Source organism: Pundamilia nyererei, unplaced genomic scaffold (genome assembly GCF_000239375.1).
Source record: "Pundamilia nyererei isolate P.nyererei 1_Seehausen unplaced genomic scaffold, PunNye1.0 scaffold00087, whole genome shotgun sequence".
Classification (NCBI taxonomy): Eukaryota; Metazoa; Chordata; class Actinopteri; order Cichliformes; family Cichlidae; genus Pundamilia; species Pundamilia nyererei.
Genome location: NW_005187488.1, coordinates 1,345,315 through 1,366,831, shown reverse-complemented (window position 1 = coordinate 1,366,831; position 21,517 = coordinate 1,345,315). Strand labels below are relative to the sequence as shown.

The window sequence follows — 21,517 nt, the reverse complement described above, 5'->3', positions numbered from 1 at the left end:
GCAGTTGGGAAAATGGTTAACAAAGCCCCCTGTTACCAAAGATGTTTTTAAAAAAAAGTAATTTTACTTCATCGGTTCAATTATTAATTATTATTAATTGCTGGCTCTCTTCCACAACATGCATTTGTCCCGTTTTCCTCCCCTCACCCCCAACCGGTCTCAGATAGCCGCCCCTCCCTGAGCCTGGTTCTGCTGGAGGTTTCTTCCTGTTAAAAGGAAGATTTTCCTTCCCACTGTCACCCAAGCGCTTACTCATAGGGGGTCATCTGATTGTTGGGGTTTTTGTTTTCTCTGTATTATTGTTGGGTCTTTACCTTAGTGTAAAGCGCCTTGAGACAGACGGTTTTTGTGATTTGGAGCTACATAAATAAAATTGAATTGAATACTGCAGTGCAGCAGACTTGAAGCTCTTTGCAGGATTCTGCAAGCCTTTCTTTGCAGACACAACGCCTTGTTGTGATGGTTTTTTGCTGTTGGCGCTAAAAACAATTGTTTGATTAGTTGTTGTTATTTTTAAGCAAAAAATGTCAACTATTTCCTTGATGCAGCTCATTTGTCTTTGAGCTATTGGTCGAACAGAAGGTATCACCCCGGACACGTATAGATTAAATGAACGGTAATTTAGCCAAGGAAATGAACTACAGATGGGTATGTGGTGAAAATAGTTGTTGATTTCAGTGTTGTTTGTTTTTATTTGGCATTTCATCAGCTGGAAGAGTTTGCTGCAGCCTTGCTTTTGCCACGGTTGAGGTTCAGTTTTGCCCTGAAGCAAACAACCTTTCTGCTCTGCTGCTGTTTGTTTTCTTTCTTTTATCAAATCCTACACAGAAAGGATGCTAGCTGCCATTTTTTAATCATCAGCTGTGAGTTTCTCCCGCTATAGTAATCTAACAGCTGCTTCACATGAATAATGACTTCCTGACTGAGAAGCACAATAAACAAATAAAAGTATGCTGCTCGTCTGATGTTAGGTAAGTGCAGTCGATTGCAGCAGCGCGTAGGTGTGATTGTGAAAACATCGCTCGAGAAACAAGCAGTGGGCTGCGTGAGAGCAAGCAGAGCGGAGGGAAGCCGCCAAATGATGTGTGAATGTGATACTGCAGCGTGCACCGCTTGAGTTTTCACCGGCCGCAAGCATGCGTGCGTGAGCCTCTGGAGATCTGCAGCAAAGAGTCCTTGCAACTCAGGAAGTTGGCTTAATCCTCCGCGTGGCCTTCGCAAATCTGCAGAAAAGCACACGGCTGAACAGCTCCTTTCTCTGAGTGTTGAGAGAGCGAACAGCAATACGTCATGGAGTAATATCAGGGCCTTATTATTTATGTTAGTGACCAGAATCATTAGCAGGTGGAGATTTGTGTAAGAGATACAAGCTTGTAAGCCATTAAAAAAACTGACACTGATAGTTTTGAATGCTGTTGCCCATAAACAGCATACAGCTCATGTTTATATAACCACAGACTTCCCTAAAGCAATTATTCTTTCCTTTCCCTAATATTTCTAATTCAACACAGTCTGTTTTATTTTTTAAAGGGAACATTATTCTCATGTAGTGTTGCAGCCGACAGCAGCGACTGTTGAGATTTCACTGTGGTTTTGGCTTCCTTGCGGGTCGTTCGACTGCTAATGGGACGTTACTGCAAATGGGAATTTGAGAGTTGGCGGCTGAAAGGCATCGCATCGATGAGCTTTGTTGCTGGAACATCTAATCGAAAGGAAGACGGAGAAGTCTCAGTGTTACAGGCTTTCACCGTGTTTAAAAGATGGGTGTAGCCACCAGAAAGGCAGTGTGGAAGTGCATTAACTGTTTACTTCTTCAAAGCCTATTTTGAAGATCTTTTGTGAACTGAGCAGTGTGTCTCATATTTCACGCCTGCTCACAAAACACAGTGACTGGGTGTGCATCAGACGTTAGTGAGGGTGGTCTCTGAATACGCAGCTACCCTTGGAAAACCCCAGAAGCTGTTGTCAAATTGTCCTCAAACCGCACCTTTATTGACAGATGCTGAGGTGTCAAAACTCATCATTAAGGGTACTGGGGAGATCTTAATAATGCCAGGGAGAGAGAGTGAGAGCCTATACAGCTCATGGTGATGAGTTTAAGGTCTCAAAAAAAGGAGGTAAACTAGGGTACAGATAAGGGTGGGCCTACTTTGTGATTGACAGGTCATTACCACATGTGTGTGCAGTGTCCCAAAGTTTTTCAGTCATGTCAGCTTGATGCTTCACAACTTCCCTTCGAGCAACAGATGGCTCCACCCATCCGTCCATATGGATGAACGTAGCTGTAGTAGCGTGACACGATGTCCCAAGATGAGGACTTTGAGCGTCTCCATGTTAGTGTTTTGAAGCTTTTAATACTTTAATTTTTAAACACCCTGTCTTTAAAATTACATTTCAAGACCAGCTGATCCTGTCTTTGGAATCATTCTTTGGTCAATGTGCTTGTTATGCAAAACAACTTTAAAATGCTATGAGAAGCCAGGGGAAGCTCTGACTGAGAAGCACATGGACACGTTCATAGGGTAGCTATTTGTGAGTCACATAGGAGGCCCACCCTATGAGATCAGCATCGTATCCATCCATCCATCAAGAGGTGGGGTTCATCCGGGATAAGTTCCCAGTCTATTCCAGTGCTAACAGAGAGACAGACAACCACACTGAAGTGACAAAAATTTAAAATTACCAACTGAGATCATAAACCTAATCTGCGAAAGCAAGCCGAGGCCTTCGATGAAGGAATATGAAGGTTGATTTTTCTCATAGACCTCTGCACTACTTTACTTCTTTTTGCAGCTCGAGGAGTCGACCCTGCAGGCCATTAGCAGGAATGCAGGTTTACGGCACCTTTTATGCATTGGCTTCACTTTCCAACAGGGAAAAAACATTGCGATCCTTTTAGTTTTGAAGTGAAGCTGATATATGAAATATTGTTAAAACAGAACGTAGCTTGCAATGCATCAGCTTGTGTGTTTTAAAAGCTGTGGGTCCGTGTGTGTGTGCAGGCCAAGCTTTGGCACTGACTGCACTGCAGCTGCTTCTTATTTAGGGATGTATAGATTTTCTCTCTAATTTGGCTGATTTGAATAAAATGATTTTGTTCCACTGATCAGATGTGGTTCCATAGGTTTCTATTAGCATATTGATTTGATGGAATCCATTGAGAAAATGTTCTCTGTTAGCTGTAGAAGAGATCTAACTTCATCCAGTTGCTGTGTCAGATACACCCAATCAGTCATGCGGTCGTCCCGATGCACCTCGTAACCAAAACCAAAACCACTGGCAGTTGATCATTCTCTTTCTTCCTTTGTGTGAGAAATAGGCCATCTGACCTCAGCTGCTTTTGGAAATGTTGCATCCTCTCATTTTTCCCATTCTTCTTGGAGCGCTGATGGGCTCTCCGGCTGCAGGCCAGAGAAAGGGATGTGCATTTGTTTCCTGCCAATGAAAACGGCTCCCCGCCCTTCCTGCTTTTTGAGTCATGCCACATAGACTCAACCAGCAGGCAGACAAAATTACTTGACAGACAAACAGACTTATCTTTTATATGACTTTATCTTTATGACTAAACAAGCAAGGCGAGATTCGTTGCTCTGATATACATTATGATGAACAGGTGCTCATTTTTTTGTGTGTGTGTTTTTGTAGTGATTGGTGTGCAGTTGGGTCCAGAAGGGAAATGAAAGAGCATTTCTGTGGAAGGAAGCAGAAATAAAACTCAGAGCTGGTGTGGATAATGTTATAAAAAAAGAAATGCCACTGCAGATGTCTGAACTCTGAGGAAGTCCTTTGATAATTGTGCCCTTTTCCTGTTTTCTTCTTCTAGGAAATAATTTGCATTTTAGCAGCTCTGAGAGGTTTAGTGTTCGCTCTTTGCTGGGAGGAGAGTGAAACGTGTCACAGTGGCAACACTGAGGCCCAGACAGCTGCTGACAAACAGGTTAGTCAGAGCAGCGTCCCTCAATCTCCACGGCGGAGAATATAGAGCTGCTGCTCGAGACGGCCACATCACATCTCTATGGTAACCGCATAGCTATCCTGCTGCCAATGTGATACCAAACATGGCAGAGGAGAGGAGCACGGTTCAAAAAGGGGATGAAGAAGAACAGCCAGAAAGCGCCTTTTTTGTGTTGTCGGGTATTTTTTCTGTTCCTCGGCTGTCAGCAGAGAGCAGTTGGTGTCATTAGACGGACACAGGACAGGACACTGACAAGCCTGGACGCTTCCTGCTTCCTGTCAAAGGACGGCTGCAGGGGAAGCGGCAGGGCTGCTGAGGGAGGATAAGGCCTCGGGCAGGAAGCGTGAAGCTGAGACAGCCTCCAGTCAGTCATGCCCAGTCACTTGAGCCACCAGTTCCCCCTCAAAGCTTTGACCTCCTGGGCATGACTGTGTGTTTTTTACGTGGTGTTTGGGAGCCAGGAAGTCGGTCCCATTAACCTTTTTGGTCACTTGGGTGGTCACTCTCCACCCCCCACCCATACGTTGCTAATGTAATATTTAAAGGCTGCAATTACCAAGAAGTTTCATGTGATTTTTGAAAATTTTAGATATCATACTTTTTCAGTAAAGGAAAAAGTCGTTGAAAATGCCCTCAGTTTGTTTTGCTTTTCACTGGGTTATAAAATTTCTGTTTGCTTAAATTATATGTTGGTATGTCAGACACTGCCATTTTGTCAGATGCCGCTCTCCTTGCAGAGATGTGCACACAGTTTTCTTTGTTGTTGGAGCCTTGATGCACTTGCACAATAATGGATGCTGCAGGATAATGGTCCACTTTAAAGGGGACCTATTAGTTCCAGCTGTCTACTTTTATTCTTGAACTCTGCTTGAGTAACTTTGCGTGATTCACAGTTCAAAATGGAAGGCAGCCCTTTTTTTGGACTTCCTGCTCCTTTCAACTCGGTGTTCTTCTCACTGGCTGCCCCCTTGCAAACAAAAGGTTTGGGCAGCAGGTGGGTGGGTCGTCTGCATTCACGACCGCAGCTGTGTGTCTGAGCTGTATGATATAATAGAGCCAAGAATGGGGGAAGAAACTGCCCGAAAGTAGGTGTAAAGCAGGCTAAACGGAGCTGAATTGCATATACAAGGTCTCTGGCCATGTTTAATATGAACCTACATCACTGTAAGGTGTGGTGGATATTGTCGAGTGACCGATAGGTTTCTTGCCCCTTTGGGAGGCACTGTGTTTCCGACTTAGTTTTGCTTTTGTTTTTGAATAGTTTTGGTTTCACTTGCACTTGTTAATTAATTTTATGTACTAAAACGGATTCCTTTTGTGTCGGTAAAAGAATTGAAAAGTGTGTCTATAAATAATTGTGTGACCAAGGAGTCCAAAGAATGACCAAACTACAGTACATCGTCATCACATCTTGTATATATCAGTATAGGAGGATTTGTGCTCGTACCTTCTTGTTTTTTAGTGTGAGGCTTCAACATTTTTGGTTGAAGAAGTAATGTCTTCAAGCAGGTTACTGAAGGTAGTCTAGGTAGTCTTTTACTCACATATGATTGATAGAGTCTAACTGTCTAGAGTTATAACTATTAAAAGTGGCTAAACGATTTATGACATCACTTACCCCATTTATCTTTTATATTTACAGTTGGGGAATTTATCTGTAACTAACTAACTAACTTTATATCCACTAACTTATGGTTGGGTTGTTTTTTTGCTTAAGGAAAAATGCCTAAAGGTTACAAACCTTCAGCTCTCAAGTATGAACACTTTTACAGAGTATCAACTAAACAGTAAATCGATTGGTTACTGAGTCATGATCTTGATGATTGATATCAAATTAAATATCTTTGTTTTTTTCTGTCCTCAGAAAGAAAACAATTGCACAATTTTTGCAAGTGAGATTGGCTCATTCTTTCTTTTTATACATAAAGCAAGTACGTGACTCTTTCATAGAGATGCTGCAGGAGTTTGAGTTTACTGGCCAACAAAGGGTTGAAACGTAAAAGACTGAAATTGTCACTGAAGTGTCTGAATTTCTTTAATTGGGCATTTTATGAACTTTTAAACTCTGTGTTGCTGCTGGTTAAAAAAAATCTCCTTTCAAGTGTTATCTCCCTTCTTCATCTCTCTTAAGTAAACTCTTGACTTATTTGACTCCATATCTCACAAACCTCCCATAAAAACGTCCCGACACTCCTGCTGGAATCTCCAGGATAGATCATCTCTTTTCTGTGCTTCATTTTCTCATTAAACACTTCATCAACATGCATCACTTTGTGTATGGGTGGAGAGATGAGCAGCTGCAGATGTTTTGGCATCGTCATACTTGAAGAACCGTTGTGTTTTTTTCTTCCTCATGTTTAAACTGAATATTTAATTAAGAAAACACACTGAATAGATTATGGGTGACCCTTTAGGTGGCGGTGCCAGCTGCTCTCAACATGAGCACCACATAGGTCATCCGCCTTATCAGCCTCTGTTTAGTGTCTTCATCCTAATCAGCGCACACTGCACCATAGCCTCTGAGTAATCACAGATCTAATGACCGAATCCGAGTGACGAGGGTGGGGTTTGGCATGTTGCAGAGAGGCGATTTGAGAGGAAACGCGGCTTGTTAGCGAATGTGTCAGCTGTTACGGGGACCTAATCTGTTGTCTAATCGCTTACATGGAGTCGGCACAGTTAGAAAAAAATGAATAATTCCCCTTTACAGCATGTATAAGACACAAAGCAATTGTTCTGCTCTAATTTTGAAAGATCTGTTTGATAACTCGAATTCAGATTCATGTTTTCATAGTGGAATAGACTAGATTCTGTTTACATTTTATTGAAATAGAGGTAAACTTTTATACAAATCAAGGGAGGAGATGTCAGCAGAAAAATGGTAAATGCACAATAATGAAAGCTGAATGTGGTGAATGTAAAGTTTTGGCTGTTAAAGAGGAGAAAAAGACACAAAGTGATTCTCTAAGAAAGGTTGATGTTGCAAACTTATAGCATTTCCGGTTAATGAAACTTCACTTGTTCTTATCTGTGGTTTGATTAAAATATTTGATACCTCTCTTATGTGAAGAGAGGTAAATGGTTATATCCTGGTCTTTTGAGTTTTTCTGCTATGCTAAACTGCTTTGCTGCTATCTGTAGACTCAGTGAACAGAAAATGGAGTAATGATGTTTGATTTTTAAACCCAGTCAAGACAAAAAACAAGTGTTTTGCTAACCTATCACACTACTCTATGTTGGTGGCTGCATGGACAAGGGGCTCCACGGTGTAGTGGTTAGCACTTTCACCCAACATGTGAAAGATCAGCTGTTGGAGAGCAGGAGAGGAGATGAGCCTGACTCTTACGGATTCTTAAGCTAATACTCGTTCTTTGGTTACAGCGTTTATGTCTATTTGCTTGCACAGAGCCTATGTGACCAATGCAAACGCCAGAAAAGTGCGCCGGAACAGGGATGGGCGTAACAGTGTAAAACAGCATCAAAGATAAAGAACTAGCATGAGAAACTGTTTCACTGCAGCTCTGTGTTATAACTTTGATCAACTCGGATGGTTGCCAAGGACTAACAGCAGAGTAACATGTAAAGGATGGTGTGCAAAGGTGTTAACTGGTTGTGTGTCGGTCACTGCAGAGACATGTTTGAGTCAAAAGCCAGCAGCTGAAAGTACCTCTTAGGGTGGTTTCATGGAGAACTCTTTGCAGTTAGCCTGCATGACTCTCGGATACATGCAGGAGCCCATTCCTGGAGTTTTACTGTATGGCATGATTGCTGTATTTCTTCTGTTTAGTTTGGTGAACAGAACACGATAAACTAAAACATCAAAGGCTGGATCCATGAGTACTTATTGACACAATTTAAAAATGCTAAGTAGGGGAGGAGGTTATGACTGTGAGACACTTATAATGACTTCTGTAATAAATTATCCGCTTATCCATGACCAGCGATCAGGTTTATCAACAGCTTACTTCTTTCTGTTAATAAAACTGTTCGGAAAACCGTTATACTTGTATGTTCCTGCAAAATGAAATGTCAGAAATCTGTGCCTATATACTAATAAATACCTTCTTAGATGAAGCTCTCAGTTGTTTAACCAGAACAAATAGGTGACAGGTGGTGTTTGATGGTGTGAAGAAAGAAAGGAAATGAGCACAAGTGAAAGTAGCTTATGCAGCGAGTACCCTGACAGCAAACATTTTATAATGCAACCTTTTCTCTGATAATACGCTCTATAGGTAGATGTATAAACACTTGACAAAGTCCTCAAAACCACTTTTGTGGTAGTTCCTGCTACGGTCTCTGGGAGATTTAACCATGAAGCTGCACACATGCATGCACACAGATTTGCATGATAATATGATACAATCTGCAGTTCTGCTATCACTCAGCTGTAACTTGAATAAGACAGCCCCACTGTGCTTTTTGAGGCTAGGCAGTCACTCAGCACACATGTTGTTATCAGAGAACAGGGGTTACAAGATATGTAACCTAATGTTTGTGTCATCATTGAAGTGTGTCTTCATACTCTTTGAAGACTTTTATCATAGTAATTATCAGGATAATATCATATACGAAGGCATTGTTGGAGAGATTAGAGGTTTATTAAATTTTGTACTGGCCTGTTTGGACCGCTGTTTAGCCAAACAGACACGGGGCTAAGTAATGAGGCTGTGTGGGGAGGTATGTGGCTGCAGAGACTGTTCCCATGTGCAGAGGGTTCAAAGGGCTCAGCCCTGGCAAAAAGGGCCCTGCGGCAACAAGCTACTGCTGCCATAATTGGGGAAAAGCCATGTAAAACTGTCCAAGGGAGGCCAAGGACAGCTTAATTATGTTGTGAAATTTAATTAGCCAACTGGTGTGTGTGTGTTTATACGTGTATGTGCACGTGCTTCTGCTTTTAACTGAGTGACCTTGATGCAATAGAGCTTTTTGCTTGGGTTTTATTGTCTATTTTGAGAAAACGTGGCAGATTTATGGTTTTATTCCCCGCGGTTAAAATGGGTGGATGGGGAAATGCTTGTGCCGTCAGAATGCATTATTCTAAAAGCGATCAATGCAGGCTTACAATTTAAATCATTCAGCAGAGGCAGGTAGCACAGACGTGCATTTGTGTTCCTCGCGTGTCCACTTTTCCTGAACGTCGCATGTTTTCCAGTTATCTCTGCTTCTCCTGCGGCAAATGAGCCGATAATAGATGTCACACAGGCAGATGGTTTTCAGGGTGTCACAGGTGATTTTCATGCTGCTGTTTTTGCAACACATCCAGTTTGTTTAGCTCACTAGAGGGATAAATGCTTGACCTCAGCGTTGTTGTGCCTGCTCTTTCCACGTGTGCAGCACTAATCTCTTGTATTAAAAGTAAACATCTACCTTTCCTTTTTATTAAGCTATCTTCTAATTAGTCACCCGGGAAATACGACAGGTAAACAACAATTACAGAGAAGGTGCTATGTTAGAATATTCCAGGGAATTATCACTCGATTAAACACGTTGTCCAGCATGAGATATGCTGTCAAATTTAAAAAAAACAAACCACTTTAATGAGAATTCACTGTTTTTATTGGGTGTGAGGTCATCGTTGTTCATTCACTCCCTTTTTATTCTTGGTTAGATCATTTTGAGTAGGTGTGGCAGGTTGGAAATGGTCTTACGTAGCTGTTTTCCTCGTGCATTTAGTTATTATATTGATCTACTTCATGCTGCAGCATTGCCATTCTGAAGTTATGTAATAAAGGCAAACAGCAGATTTATGATTGTTTTTCTGGTGTGTCATAATGTCATGCAGGGGAAGAAAGTTGGTAAACAGCACCAACTTTTTTGGATACAGACTACCAATCTGATACCAGTGTTAAATTAATACGCTGTAATGGTCACTCTGAAAGAGAGACTATGAGTGCATTGTTTTACATGTAAGACCTCAGGCCTAGAGATTGGCTGGCAACCCCTTAGAAACCACTGGTTGCTAGGGTAAAACCTGTATTCCCTGACCAGTTGGCGCATTGTTAGCAAAGGCAGTAAAAAACTTGTGATTGCTTTGGTTCCTAGCAGATTGCAAGTGGTCTCCCCCAGTTCGCATGAACAATGCAGACTTGTCTGCAAACATGATGAAGTGCCAAGTGCAAAAGAAACTGGAGAAAAACTGTTCACCTTCAAAATAAAAGCTGCACTAGGTGATTATTATTATTATTTTATTATTATTATTATTTTTTTTTAACTTAGCCTCAGCCTGTACCCTCCAGTAAACAAAACCTAACTGGTTGGGGGGATGTTTTTTCCTAGCGACAAATGGTTACCAGGCGGTAGCCGGCCAGTCTCTAGGCTTGTGTAACATGAGGCCTGATTTAAACAGTACGGTCTCCTAAAATAAAACATAAAACTGTGAGGCGATCACTGCGCATCTGGACAAGACTTGAAAAATCAATCTTTAAGTTGTGTTCAAGTTGTCCTGAATGTAAAGAAATGACTTCCCGTGGGTATTGGACATTGTAGTGGTTAACACACTGAAAGGAAAGAGAGATTCCTGGTTTGATCCTGGGAGAACCTCTTCAGGGTTACGTCAGGAAGGGGATCTAGCATTAAAAAAGTCAGCCAAATCAAACACCTGCTACCTGCTGTGGCGACCCAGTGTGAATAACAGAGCAGCTGAAGTAGCAACAATGTGATCGGTACTAGAGATGGACCGATCCGATATTACGTATCGGTCCGATACTGACCTAAATTATTGGATCGAAATAAAAAATGTAATCCGATCCATTAAATATCAAAAAAGCACCTCACAAAACTTGGACATGGCATAACTCGGCTCATAACCGTAGCACGTCGGAGCAGTATGCGTCACGCGATAGAGCGGCTGTGGCGTGCGTGACCCGTCGGCAGTCTGGTTGAGCATTTGGAGCCTGCTACAAAACCGGCATTTCATCTCTGAGGAAGTCATCCCAGAGAGAAGTAAAGCAAGTGTCTAAGTTCATCTCTGAATGTTTGTAAAGCATTCCCGCGTTAAGCTTAACAACCGATATATGGAGCGACTGCCTCTTCTCTCCCCCTCCCTCTCCTGCTGCTACTTCAATCGTGAAACTGATCAGTGATCAGCTGATCGGCTTTTCTGTCGCGAGTCCTCTCTCTTGTTTGTTTATCTCCCACTTTGCACCAGAAAGAGGAAACCAGCGGCTGAATAACAGCAGCACGTTTAAGCTTGATAAGCTGTTGTTAGAATTTATTTAATATTACTTTCTACACCAGGATCTTTTTCTACGTAGCTGACGGCTGGTAACTGTGCAGGGGCGGATCTAGCAAAGTTTAGCCTGGGGGCCGATAGGGCGTGAACAGGGAAAAGGGGGCACAAAGACATACTTTTCTTTCTTATTCTCATTTAAAATGTCTAGCTTTTAATAAATAATTATCCGAATCTTACACCCAAAGTTTTAATCTGATGTAAAATGTATAGAAGTACATTACTGTATATAGTAACTATTAAGTCTAATATACCCTAGTAAGCTATAGTACTTTTTCCTTTGGGAAGATACCATCTGTGCAGTCTGCCGTTCTGTTGAAGAAAGATGTTGAATCTATTTAATTATTCTTGAAAAATAATTTATTTCTGTGCATTTTTTTTCACACTGCATCAAATTAAAGTTGATTACGTCGGTTAAGCATCATGAGGTGGTGGGGGGTTCCTTATTTATTTATTTATTTTTGCTGGGAGTTTGCAACCCTATTAGTTAGGTTGCTTACTCTTTAAAATACCAGAATAGGGAGGATGGAGTAGGTTTAAGTTCATTAGATTGATCAGTGTTGCTGAACTATGAAATATTTTGGGTGCAGTGTATTTTTTGCATACAGGTATAACAGAATAGCGTTTTTTTTGTTTTGTTTTTTAACTTGAGTTTGAACTTATACAAAATGCAGCAAGATATTAAAAAAACAGTTTTATTAAAACACACTATATATTCATATCGGTATCGGCCGATATCCAAATTTATGATATTGGTGTCGGTATCGGACATAAAAAAAGTCGTATTGTGCCATCTCTAACGGTACTGGTATAAGAATTTGGAAAAGCTGGGATTTCTGTATCCCCGCCTGCTTCAAACAACAGTGACCACACATTATGAAGGCTGGGTTGCCAAGCTTTGCAGAGTCAGTTGACCTGTGAGTGAATAAATGCTGATTTTACCCTTTCCCACTGAAGGCAAAACCCAGATGTTCGTGGGTGTTTTGTTTTTTTTTGTTTTTTGTTTTTAACCAACTGAGAAAAGATTTAACAAGATAGGATGGGAAAAAAGCAATAAAAATGTGAACGTTTATAATTAAATTCTGAGCTAAGAGGGCGTCAAAATCTAACATTTCACTTATTCACTGATGTAATTGACTTTAGTCTTTATCTTTAAGCGGTGCACAGGATTATGTCAGTCAGTGCTGGGATTTCTAACGGGGAAATGTGAGTTATGGGGTGTGTTCGAATGTGATGTGACTTCAGATGTAGTTGTTGTTTTCTCTGGCAGGGAATGAGCTGAGCGATACGGCCTCATGGTGAGATTTTCTTGCATGTGGATGATGTTTATGATGATGAATTTTCCTTGTGTGAAGGAAAATCAGCTCAGGGGTCACGCTTGTGGATTTTGCATTGAATGGCTTTTGTAGTACTTCTGTACATGTAACCACCGGTGGAAGATGCATGTGTTTTTATTATTAATACTGGTCATTATTTTAAATCCCTGTGCTTTGTTTGCAAAGCGCTAAACATTAATCTGTGAAACTGCAAGAAAGTGAGATGTATAGCGTGCAGTAACGGCAGGTCAGCCTCATTTTCGTGTGAATAATTTGTAATAATAAACAACCGGTAATTGCACAAAAGTTCTGCTTGAAATGATGATTGATGCCTCGTTCATTATGAATGAGCACTTCAGCTCTATTATTGAGCAAATATTTGTTGTTCTTATGCCGTAACCTCTTCAGGTTTGGTCTACCATTAAAACAAATATTTAAAGGTTGCAAAGTGTCTTTGCTGTTTTCTGATATGAATGTTCACAGTCACCTTTAAAGGCATGAAACCACTTCAAAGGTGTTAAAAAGCATCATCTCTTCCTCAGGCTCTGGACCAGGACCGAACCTCCCTGCAGAAGGTGAAGAAGTCAGTGAAGGCCATCTACAATTCAGGTCAAGGTGAGAGTCTGTTTCTAAATCTGTCAGGCTTTGCTGTGCTTTGATTAATGTTTGGATACAGCCTTGTAGCCCTTTCCTGAAAGTCAAACCCCCAGAGCCCAGGATTTTTTAAATATCTTTAATAAGAATGAGGGTTGCTGCTTTTTTGTGTGTGTGCGTGTCTGGAATGCAGCCTTGTGTTGGACAGATGGTGTTTGTTGCATGTATTGGGCCGTCCCAGAAACCAACACCTGAGTTTGTTTAGTGTGTTGCTGTGACATGGATCCTCAGTAATTTTCCACTGAACGCTTGCGAGAGCCTCCTCCCTGTAAAATGACAGTTTGTGATGCTTGACCCACAAAAAAAGTTTATTTTTTCTCCTCAGAAAAGAGTCTGTTTACCTTTGTCTCATTGTGGCTCTTTTGGAGAAACAGCTGGGTTAACTTGAAGCCAGCTGTTACGCAAGTTTTTAGTTTCCTCCGAGTTAAAGTAAGATAAAGGCCTTAATCCTGTTAGTGTTTCATATGTGATACACGAGTTTTTGAGACCTCTGCATCATTGGTGTGATTTATTTATCTATTTTCCCATGAGAAAGCTGATGTATACTATCATATAATGCACGGAAATGCCAATAATTTCATAATTGAGGCTTTAAAGGGTTAAAGTGATTGCAAAACAGAGACTTGGGCGTGCTCAGTTAAAATATATTTAAAAATTCTGATATCAGTCCCAGCAGTGTGCCAGCAGTGCTGTGGTGGCAACTGTTTGATCAGTTTACCCCGAGGCCACACAAACTGAGATTTTTCTTTAACCGAAGTCAACTTCTCCAAAAGCTTTTCATCATTTTTGCAGTAGCTGAATCACTGGTGTAGTGAGAATAATGCAAAGTTGTATATAGAAATGTATGTTTTAAACATCATCTGGGATTTCCTACATCTTATCACTGTGTTGTCATGTTTGGCATTGAACCCTGGCAACAAAGTCGGAGTAGCAAGATTTACAGCAGAAGCCTTGAGACTAATCCTAACCTTCCCCTTTTTTTCTTTCTTTTTTTGCATAAAAATGATTGAAAACGATGATCGAAAACTTGTATTAGAGTATTTTAGAATATGTGTCATAGATCTTACAGATCTAACAGTCCTGCTACTGTGATATGATGATTTAAAAAAAAAAAAATCAAAACAAAACCAAAAGATGACCAAACGTCGACTGTCAGGGCCCCTAAGCCTGAGCGAGAAACTCCATCTCACTTTGTCCCGATCTTATTTTAAATAAATGCGATATACCTTCGTCCTTATAAATGTTTTCCTGTTGTTTATATCTTTAATCTAACCCATTTAAAAATGTTAAGGTTGTTTTATTTTTTTGCTATACATCTTATTTTGACTTTGTGTTTCAGTCTTGCTTGGCCTGGATTAAATTGATATGAAAATTGTTTATACAGGACTGTGCAAAAGTCTTGAACCACGCCTCATTTCTTAATATTTTGCCATAAGAATGTGAAATGGGTGCATACACGCAAATGGAGGTTCAGGCATGAAGATGGGTGCACACTATGAAGCTACAGCAACAATATATTAATGTATTAAAAGATTTTTTTTAAATGATGCTGGCTTTAAAGACACATCCCAGAAAGTTGATGTAGCTCATCTGGATTCAGTGTTTTCCGTGGTAGAAACTTTTTGTCACGTCATCCAAGTAACTTCTTCAATCTTGTTCATAAAAGTCTGAGTTTGTAGCCCATTGTTAGACAGCTACTTCTGGTCATTAAGCAACAGTATGAGGTTAGAGGAACCTGCAGGCAGATAGATGAGTGATGAAATATTTCTATCACTGAAAATGCAACGACCAAACGAACCTGGATTTTTGAGCGTGCATCAAAACACCTCCAAAGACGCTCTTTACCAATAAGAAGCAACAGTGCTTAGTATAAAATTACCAAAATTAATGAAGATACATATAATATTTTGTGTTCTGTCTTATCTTTGGTTTTGCTAGGATTTTATTTAAATCCTCGAGGTCGTTTCAATTTTTCTGTGAGCTGTTTTGTAATTTTTCCTCTACAACTCCAACAGCTAGCAGCAGCAGGTGCTCAGGTTTTATACGAGGCACGACGAGGTCACGTCGCCTCAGACGGAGACGCCAAGTGTAGTCTGCATAATGGCCGTCTTCCAGGTGGCTTGTTTCTGTGTACTTAAATTTTCAATTTCATTCATGTAGAAATCACATTTGTATGGAAAACAACAGAGAGCTTGCACTCCTCCCAATTTGACCCTTTTGTGTGACTCCTCTTTGGCCTGAAACTCAACAGACGATGTAATGTAACAATGAAAGTGGAAGGATATTAAGAACTTGAACTTTTAAGCTTGGTGAATCTAAAGACCTCTCATGCTACCCCTCCACTGTAACCCACTTCCTTCCTGCTGGGCTCCTAAACCCCTTAAATACCCAGAAAATCTGTAGAAAATACAGAAAATACAAAACGTCCTCAATAGTAACTTCAGGACTGTTTGAACTTTGAGTTTCCACTGTGACGCGCGTCCAAATTGGCTGCTGTGGGGACTAAGCTCTGCGGGTTTCTAGTCTCACCTGACCTCCCTGCCAGGTCTCCTCTCTAGATTTGGCAACAGTCTAAACACGTCCCCCTCCACCTCCTCTCCAGCTTAACGACAGTGACAGATGGATGCTGCTCTTTGACTGACGGCTCTCGGGGAGTCTCGCAGACCCTGAGAACAACGTGTCTTGTTCCATTGACAGTAACTGTATATAAAGAGGACTTGCTGTTGTCAAAATGTATAAAACAAAGTTTCTCAGGAGTGAAGGTCATGTGTCTTATTTTATTGCTTGTGTTGCTGCTCTGCTGAAGGAACTTTCCACTGCAGGATCTGCTGAGTATTTCTGCCACATTTGTCTTATTGGAAACATCCCTAGGAAAGATTTACACTTCTGTTTGTTTCAGGTGTGTGTCTGTGTTGCCTTTGAGAACAAAAAAAAAGCTGGACTGAAATACTTCCTCTATCCACAGCCTTTTTGTTTCTCACTTTCTTTAACTTGAGCTGTAAAATCTTGGCTTTAGAACATTCTTGGTTATAAATTTGCAAAGCTCTCCAACTCACATCCAGATCATCAGAAATTAATATGTGCAAAGCTGAAAGCAGCTGAACTTGATTCTATAAAGTGAACTTTATGGTCCTCTGAAAAACCTCCTTCGCTTTGATTGGCTTTGTTAGTCCATGTTAGAGACCGGGTTTGCAAGAGGCTGCATATTCTTCTTTTGGTCTCTATTAGAGTAGCTTTGCATACTTTTCAGATCAAAATAATGCTTATTTATCTTATTCTGGTGCAGCCCCTCAGTTTATTCAGCTCCTCTCCCTCTATGCTCCAGTTACATGATCTCAAACATTTGAGACTGATCGCATGACCACAAATTATTGCATTATGTTCACTGAACCTGTGATGTCACTGCCTTTGAAACACTTCCTTCAAAGACGGGGATCGGGTCTGCGGCACCTCGCAGTCAGCTGCCGTCAACATAGTGAATTTGGTGTGCCAAGACAGCAATAAGACCGAGTCAGTCTGCTATCAGTTTGCTGTTTAATGTGATCAAGTTGGCAGTTTCATGCAATCTGTGACATTTTGGTAAATTCACATTTACTAATTACATTTGGAGTCCAGCCAGAACCTCACAGATCTGAAGCATTAACTCAGAGATTGCTCCATAAATAGTCACGTAGTTGCATCAGGTGGCTATTTAACAGCAAAACCCCATAGGCATTTATTGCAACCTTTCTTTTGAATAGACTTATAACCATAATACAATCAGCTGGGAACCAGTTGCAGAGTATGAGATGAGTTGCAGATGATCATCGGTGCAGACAGAGTCATATTTACTGCAACGTGTTGAGAATCTGTCTGCGCTTTTATATTAGATGATGCTTAGACTGGTGAAGGTTTGCAGTTGTCTGAGAGTGACTGTAGTCAGTCCAAGTCAAATCAAAGATTGTGGGTGATGCAGTCTCAACTTCTGGGAACTATTTGGTTGCAATTTGCAATTGGTCGTTAAATAAGAAAAGACTCGATGTAATCACTGATCAAGCGTTTTGTTTAGTCTAAAGCTGAGATGTCAAACTCATTTTACATCATGGGCCACATACAGTCCACTGTGATGATGAGTGGGCCAGAGCATGTATCAGAAACGGACAGAAAATAAGTAAAGGCATAACGGGTCCGCTTTTAAAAAAAATAAATGTCGCAGTACTGCCCACTCAAGGATTTGGCCACTGGGATGTGAAGGGTGTGGGTGAAGGGCCTCCAGGTGTTAAATGTCCTCAATGAAATGACAGGGCAAGTGTGTGAGTTTTGAAGTTTGAAGTTTTCTGCTCTTGCTATTTGGAAGATAATAATAATATTATTATTATTATCATCAATAAAGTGTTATTATTTTTTATGTCTCGTCAATTAAATTCTGAACTGTTCGTCGAGTGAAGAGCTGCGACTTGAGATCAAGTGCGTGAGTTGGCCCAAATCTCTGGGATGGAGACTGGGAATCTGGGTTGATGATTTCACTCGGAGTCGTTTGCCATCCACTTAGGCCCATCTTCCTATACCTGACAGCCAATGTGTGGTACATGGTGTGTGCGACACCTCTTTTCGATTGCAGCTAGATACAGAGTGGGTCAGCGACTGCAGCAATAACTACGGTATATCAGAGGTGTTTTCTTTTCTTTTTCTGAACTCATAATGCAAGCCGAGCGCTCTCCTCTGAGTGGGTTTTAGAGGTCATTAAAGCTCATTCTTCTTTCTTAGAAACATGTAAAAGGATCTCAAGATTTTCTGATATGATGTGGAGAAAAATGCTCCAAGAAGCAAAGTTTTTGGCTTTATTTCTGTTCTCGATGTTTTTTAACAGTTTCAAAACAGGACATAAGAGGTTTCACTTCTTTTTTCTTTTTTCTTTCTTCTTTTTTTTTTTTTAAATAAGCTTATACTTCTTAAATATTAAATGTCTAAGCAGAAAGAGCTTTTAAGGAACTTAAAGCCTAAAACTGATTCCAAAAAACATATAATTCACTACCTGGTCGCTGTGTGTGCACCTGAAGAAGGACACTGATGTTTTTTCCCCTCAGGATGTCATTAAAAGTTATAGCATTTAAACTGACCACTGCCCCATCCCCTTCTTTAAACAGACCACGTCCAGAATGAAGACAATTACGCCCAGGCTCTGGATAAGTTTGGCAGCAACTTCATCAGCCGGGACAACCACGACCTGGGAACAGCCTTCGTCAAGTTCTCTTCCCTCACCAAGGAACTGTCGGCACTCCTGAAGAACCTGGTGAGTCCAGCCTGTCAGTGCCATTTATTTTAATGGCACTCAAAGTGTCATTAAAATAAATGGCTTGGAGAGCCTTTACTGCTGGCCTGGTGTATGCAAGGGTAGAAAGAGGAATCCTTTCCATACACAGCTTACGTTCGCTGTCTTCACTTGGATCAGTGGGATAGATTAGGATTACTTTAGTTTAAAGGTGAAGATTGAAAGGTTGGATGAAGCAGCTAACACCTGAGTTATGCGTTTGTACAGGTTCCAGCTGAATAATACATGTTCATCAATCTCTGCTCTCGCCTACGCAGTCAAAACCATCATGGCGACTGGACAGTATAGCTGACTTTATCCACCTTTTTCCTTACCAGACGGGCTCTTATCTGCCTGGTGTGGATTTCCCCTGACGTTTCTGTTGAATAATGTGTCCTGTTTGAATCCTCTGAATGATTGTTGTTGGAAGAGCCAGACCACGCGCTTTCTCTTTCTTTTGCTCTCTCTCTCATCCTGTGTGGCTCACGGGGAGATTAGACTCCATAAATAAACTTGGCAGCACCAGGAACAACTGCATGCGTGTTTGTGTGCATGCGTGCCCGTGTGGAAACCACCTTAAATCACTCACCTGTCTGAGCTGCCTGCATATTGAAGCAAACATCTCTTGACTTTTTCATTTTGAGTATTTCATCGAGTGCATTTTTCAGACTTCAATAACGGCGCCCTGAGGGCAGCTGGTGTGTGCGTGTACTACAAATGAGTATCGATGAGCGGCGCTTGCCCTAGATGTCCTACATGTGTCATCAGCTGAAATTTAAGGATTTCGCAAACAGATAGAAGCAGCTTTTCTGTGTCTTCTTCTCTGTTTTCCTTCTGAGAAGACAGTGACAGTTTCCAGGATGGCTGTTAGAGCACATCGGCAGCCGGCCAATGAAAGATTGATTCTGACAATAGCATATGCAAGACAGGCACTTAAGAAGCACATTAGCGCCCATTAAGCATTGTTTACTTCCTCGAACGCTGCAGTGAGGCGCTGTGGACTTGGCTAACAGCAACAACCGGGACTTAAATGCTTAGTGGTGTTGTGAGTGACCTTGCTGATCCTAATGGTTAGAGCTGCTGAGCCTAGCTGCGGCAACCCGAGCTGCTGCAGACATCGTTCTTTGACGGACTCACTTGCATGTGCGCCATTTTCCTGTGGCGTTTGCTCGTTGCTTCAGTCAGCTGCAGCAGGAATGTGTTGATAAAGTGCAGTGAAGGTTAAAAAAACAAGGCTGGTGCTGTTTTGTTTTTCTCTCAAATCCAAAGATGCACTGAAGATGCACTGCTTTAAAACCGTGCTTTTTCATTTCATTTTAATGGGATCAAAGGCCTGTGTGTAAAGTGGAAGGAATGGTTTGTCCATATTACTTAACTGCGGACCGTTTTAGCATTTTTCAACTCATTGTTTTAGTTTCACATTCCCCGCTTTGGTTTTGATTCATGCTCATTACTTTAATCTGACTCAGGATTCATTGTTTATCAGTTTTCTTATTGATACCTGATTTTATTTGTTTGTTAAAAAATGGTCCTACTTATGTGTTTAGCTTTTTTTTTTACATAATGTTGAAAGCTTGTATGTGAATCAGCTGTGCAAAAACTCCACCGAGATGTTTGATGTTACTAATCCTGATTTATTGAACAAATCGGAGCTGGTTGCCAATTCCCATTATAGTCTAGCCCCCAGTAAAAGTTGTATTCAACACTCCATGACCCAGTAGCAGACAAAGCTGGTGATTTGCTGCCACAGCCTTTAGCAATTAAACCACGCAGTGCTAACTGGAATAGTGGAAACCAAAAGTGGGGCACACAAGAGATGACTCGACTTCCCGGCACTGGACATTCGATGGGAGAGCTCCTTTCCCAACAGGAGAAACTGGCAGTGTTGTAGTGGGCTGCAATAATTTCATGTTATCTTTATGAACTCCTACTGCTAAGAGTAAATATTACACTAGACAGTCATGATAGATGTTGGACAGGTGCTCTCACGTCTGCAGCTTCATGCAAACACTGAGCTGAAACTGATTAGACGATCACCTCTTGCAGGATCTCTACTTCTGGATTCTATACTGAAACCAACATCGCAGACTGCTTGCAAACTTTCAGTGAAACGTGTTTCTGAGTTCGTTTGAGGTGATGAAGAAGTCACGCAGATGTTGGTTATTTTTTAGAGCCTGAGTACGACTACATTCAGAGTTTGTCATGAGGTCCTAGAACAGGAGTGCCAAACATAAGGCCCAGAATTGACTCTGATCCGGCCCACTGACAGTTTTTCAAATGCTAAACATTTACTGTCAATTAATGAAAACTAGTTCTAATAAATGAGAACTTTATATGCTAAATTTGGAGTTCCAGGACCGTCTATGCACGACTTAAAATGAGTTTCACATTCCTGTTCTAGAGGCATTGGATCATGTCAGATGCATTGCAATTGCATAAAATAATCTAGAGTTTATGCAGATGTCCCATCTCTGGATGCGTTGCACAGGCAGTAGACAATGAACGAGAAACACAGAAGTGAGAGATCCTGTGGACACAGTAACACTCACCAGGCAGCCTGAAATGTGTCTAAGCCTTACTGTTGGTGTTGTGTGATGTGTACAGCCAGACTATTACTGCGTTGTGTTTTTTAAGGGCGACTGATGCTGATCCCATTTTTTTAATGTATCACAGCTGTGATTCTATTCTGCTGAGAGCATTTGAAACAATGAAACTGCTCTGCTTGTCAACAATGTGCTGACACCATTCAGCAGTGTTTACCCCAAGTTTCTTCCTGTGTGTAATGTTGAGTATGCTGTCGGCACTTGTTGGACATCATATTAGCTAAAACCGACATGTCTGTTGCAATATTTTTCTATCATATGTGTGTGACTTTGTCTTTGTTTGCAATCCGCCCTACTCAATCACATGTTCAACAGCCCAACTTGGCACACAGGTACATCTTAGGACCCTGAAGGTCCTTAACTATATTATGACGTCATCACGTTGCCTAGCAATAACCTGGCAATGGGATAAAATTACCCTTGCACTTAGGGCTGCACGATTTTGCATAAAATGAGAATCACGATTTTTTT

At 41.1% G+C, this 21,517-nt stretch overlaps 1 protein-coding gene across 6 annotated transcripts in view; it reads left to right on the top strand.

Annotated features, from left to right (window-relative positions):
- The window catches only part of asap1b (ArfGAP with SH3 domain, ankyrin repeat and PH domain 1b), an 80,824-nt gene that overhangs the window by 15,830 nt on the left and 43,477 nt on the right, over positions 1 to 21,517 (top strand). For all 6 annotated transcript variants that reach the window (XM_005738861.1, XM_005738856.1, XM_005738860.1 and 3 more), the window contains exons 2-3: positions 13,042 to 13,114; positions 18,280 to 18,425. In XM_005738861.1, the coding sequence (XP_005738918.1) occupies positions 13,042 to 13,114; positions 18,280 to 18,425 (219 nt within the window). The remainder of the gene's footprint in view (positions 1 to 13,041; positions 13,115 to 18,279; positions 18,426 to 21,517) is intronic.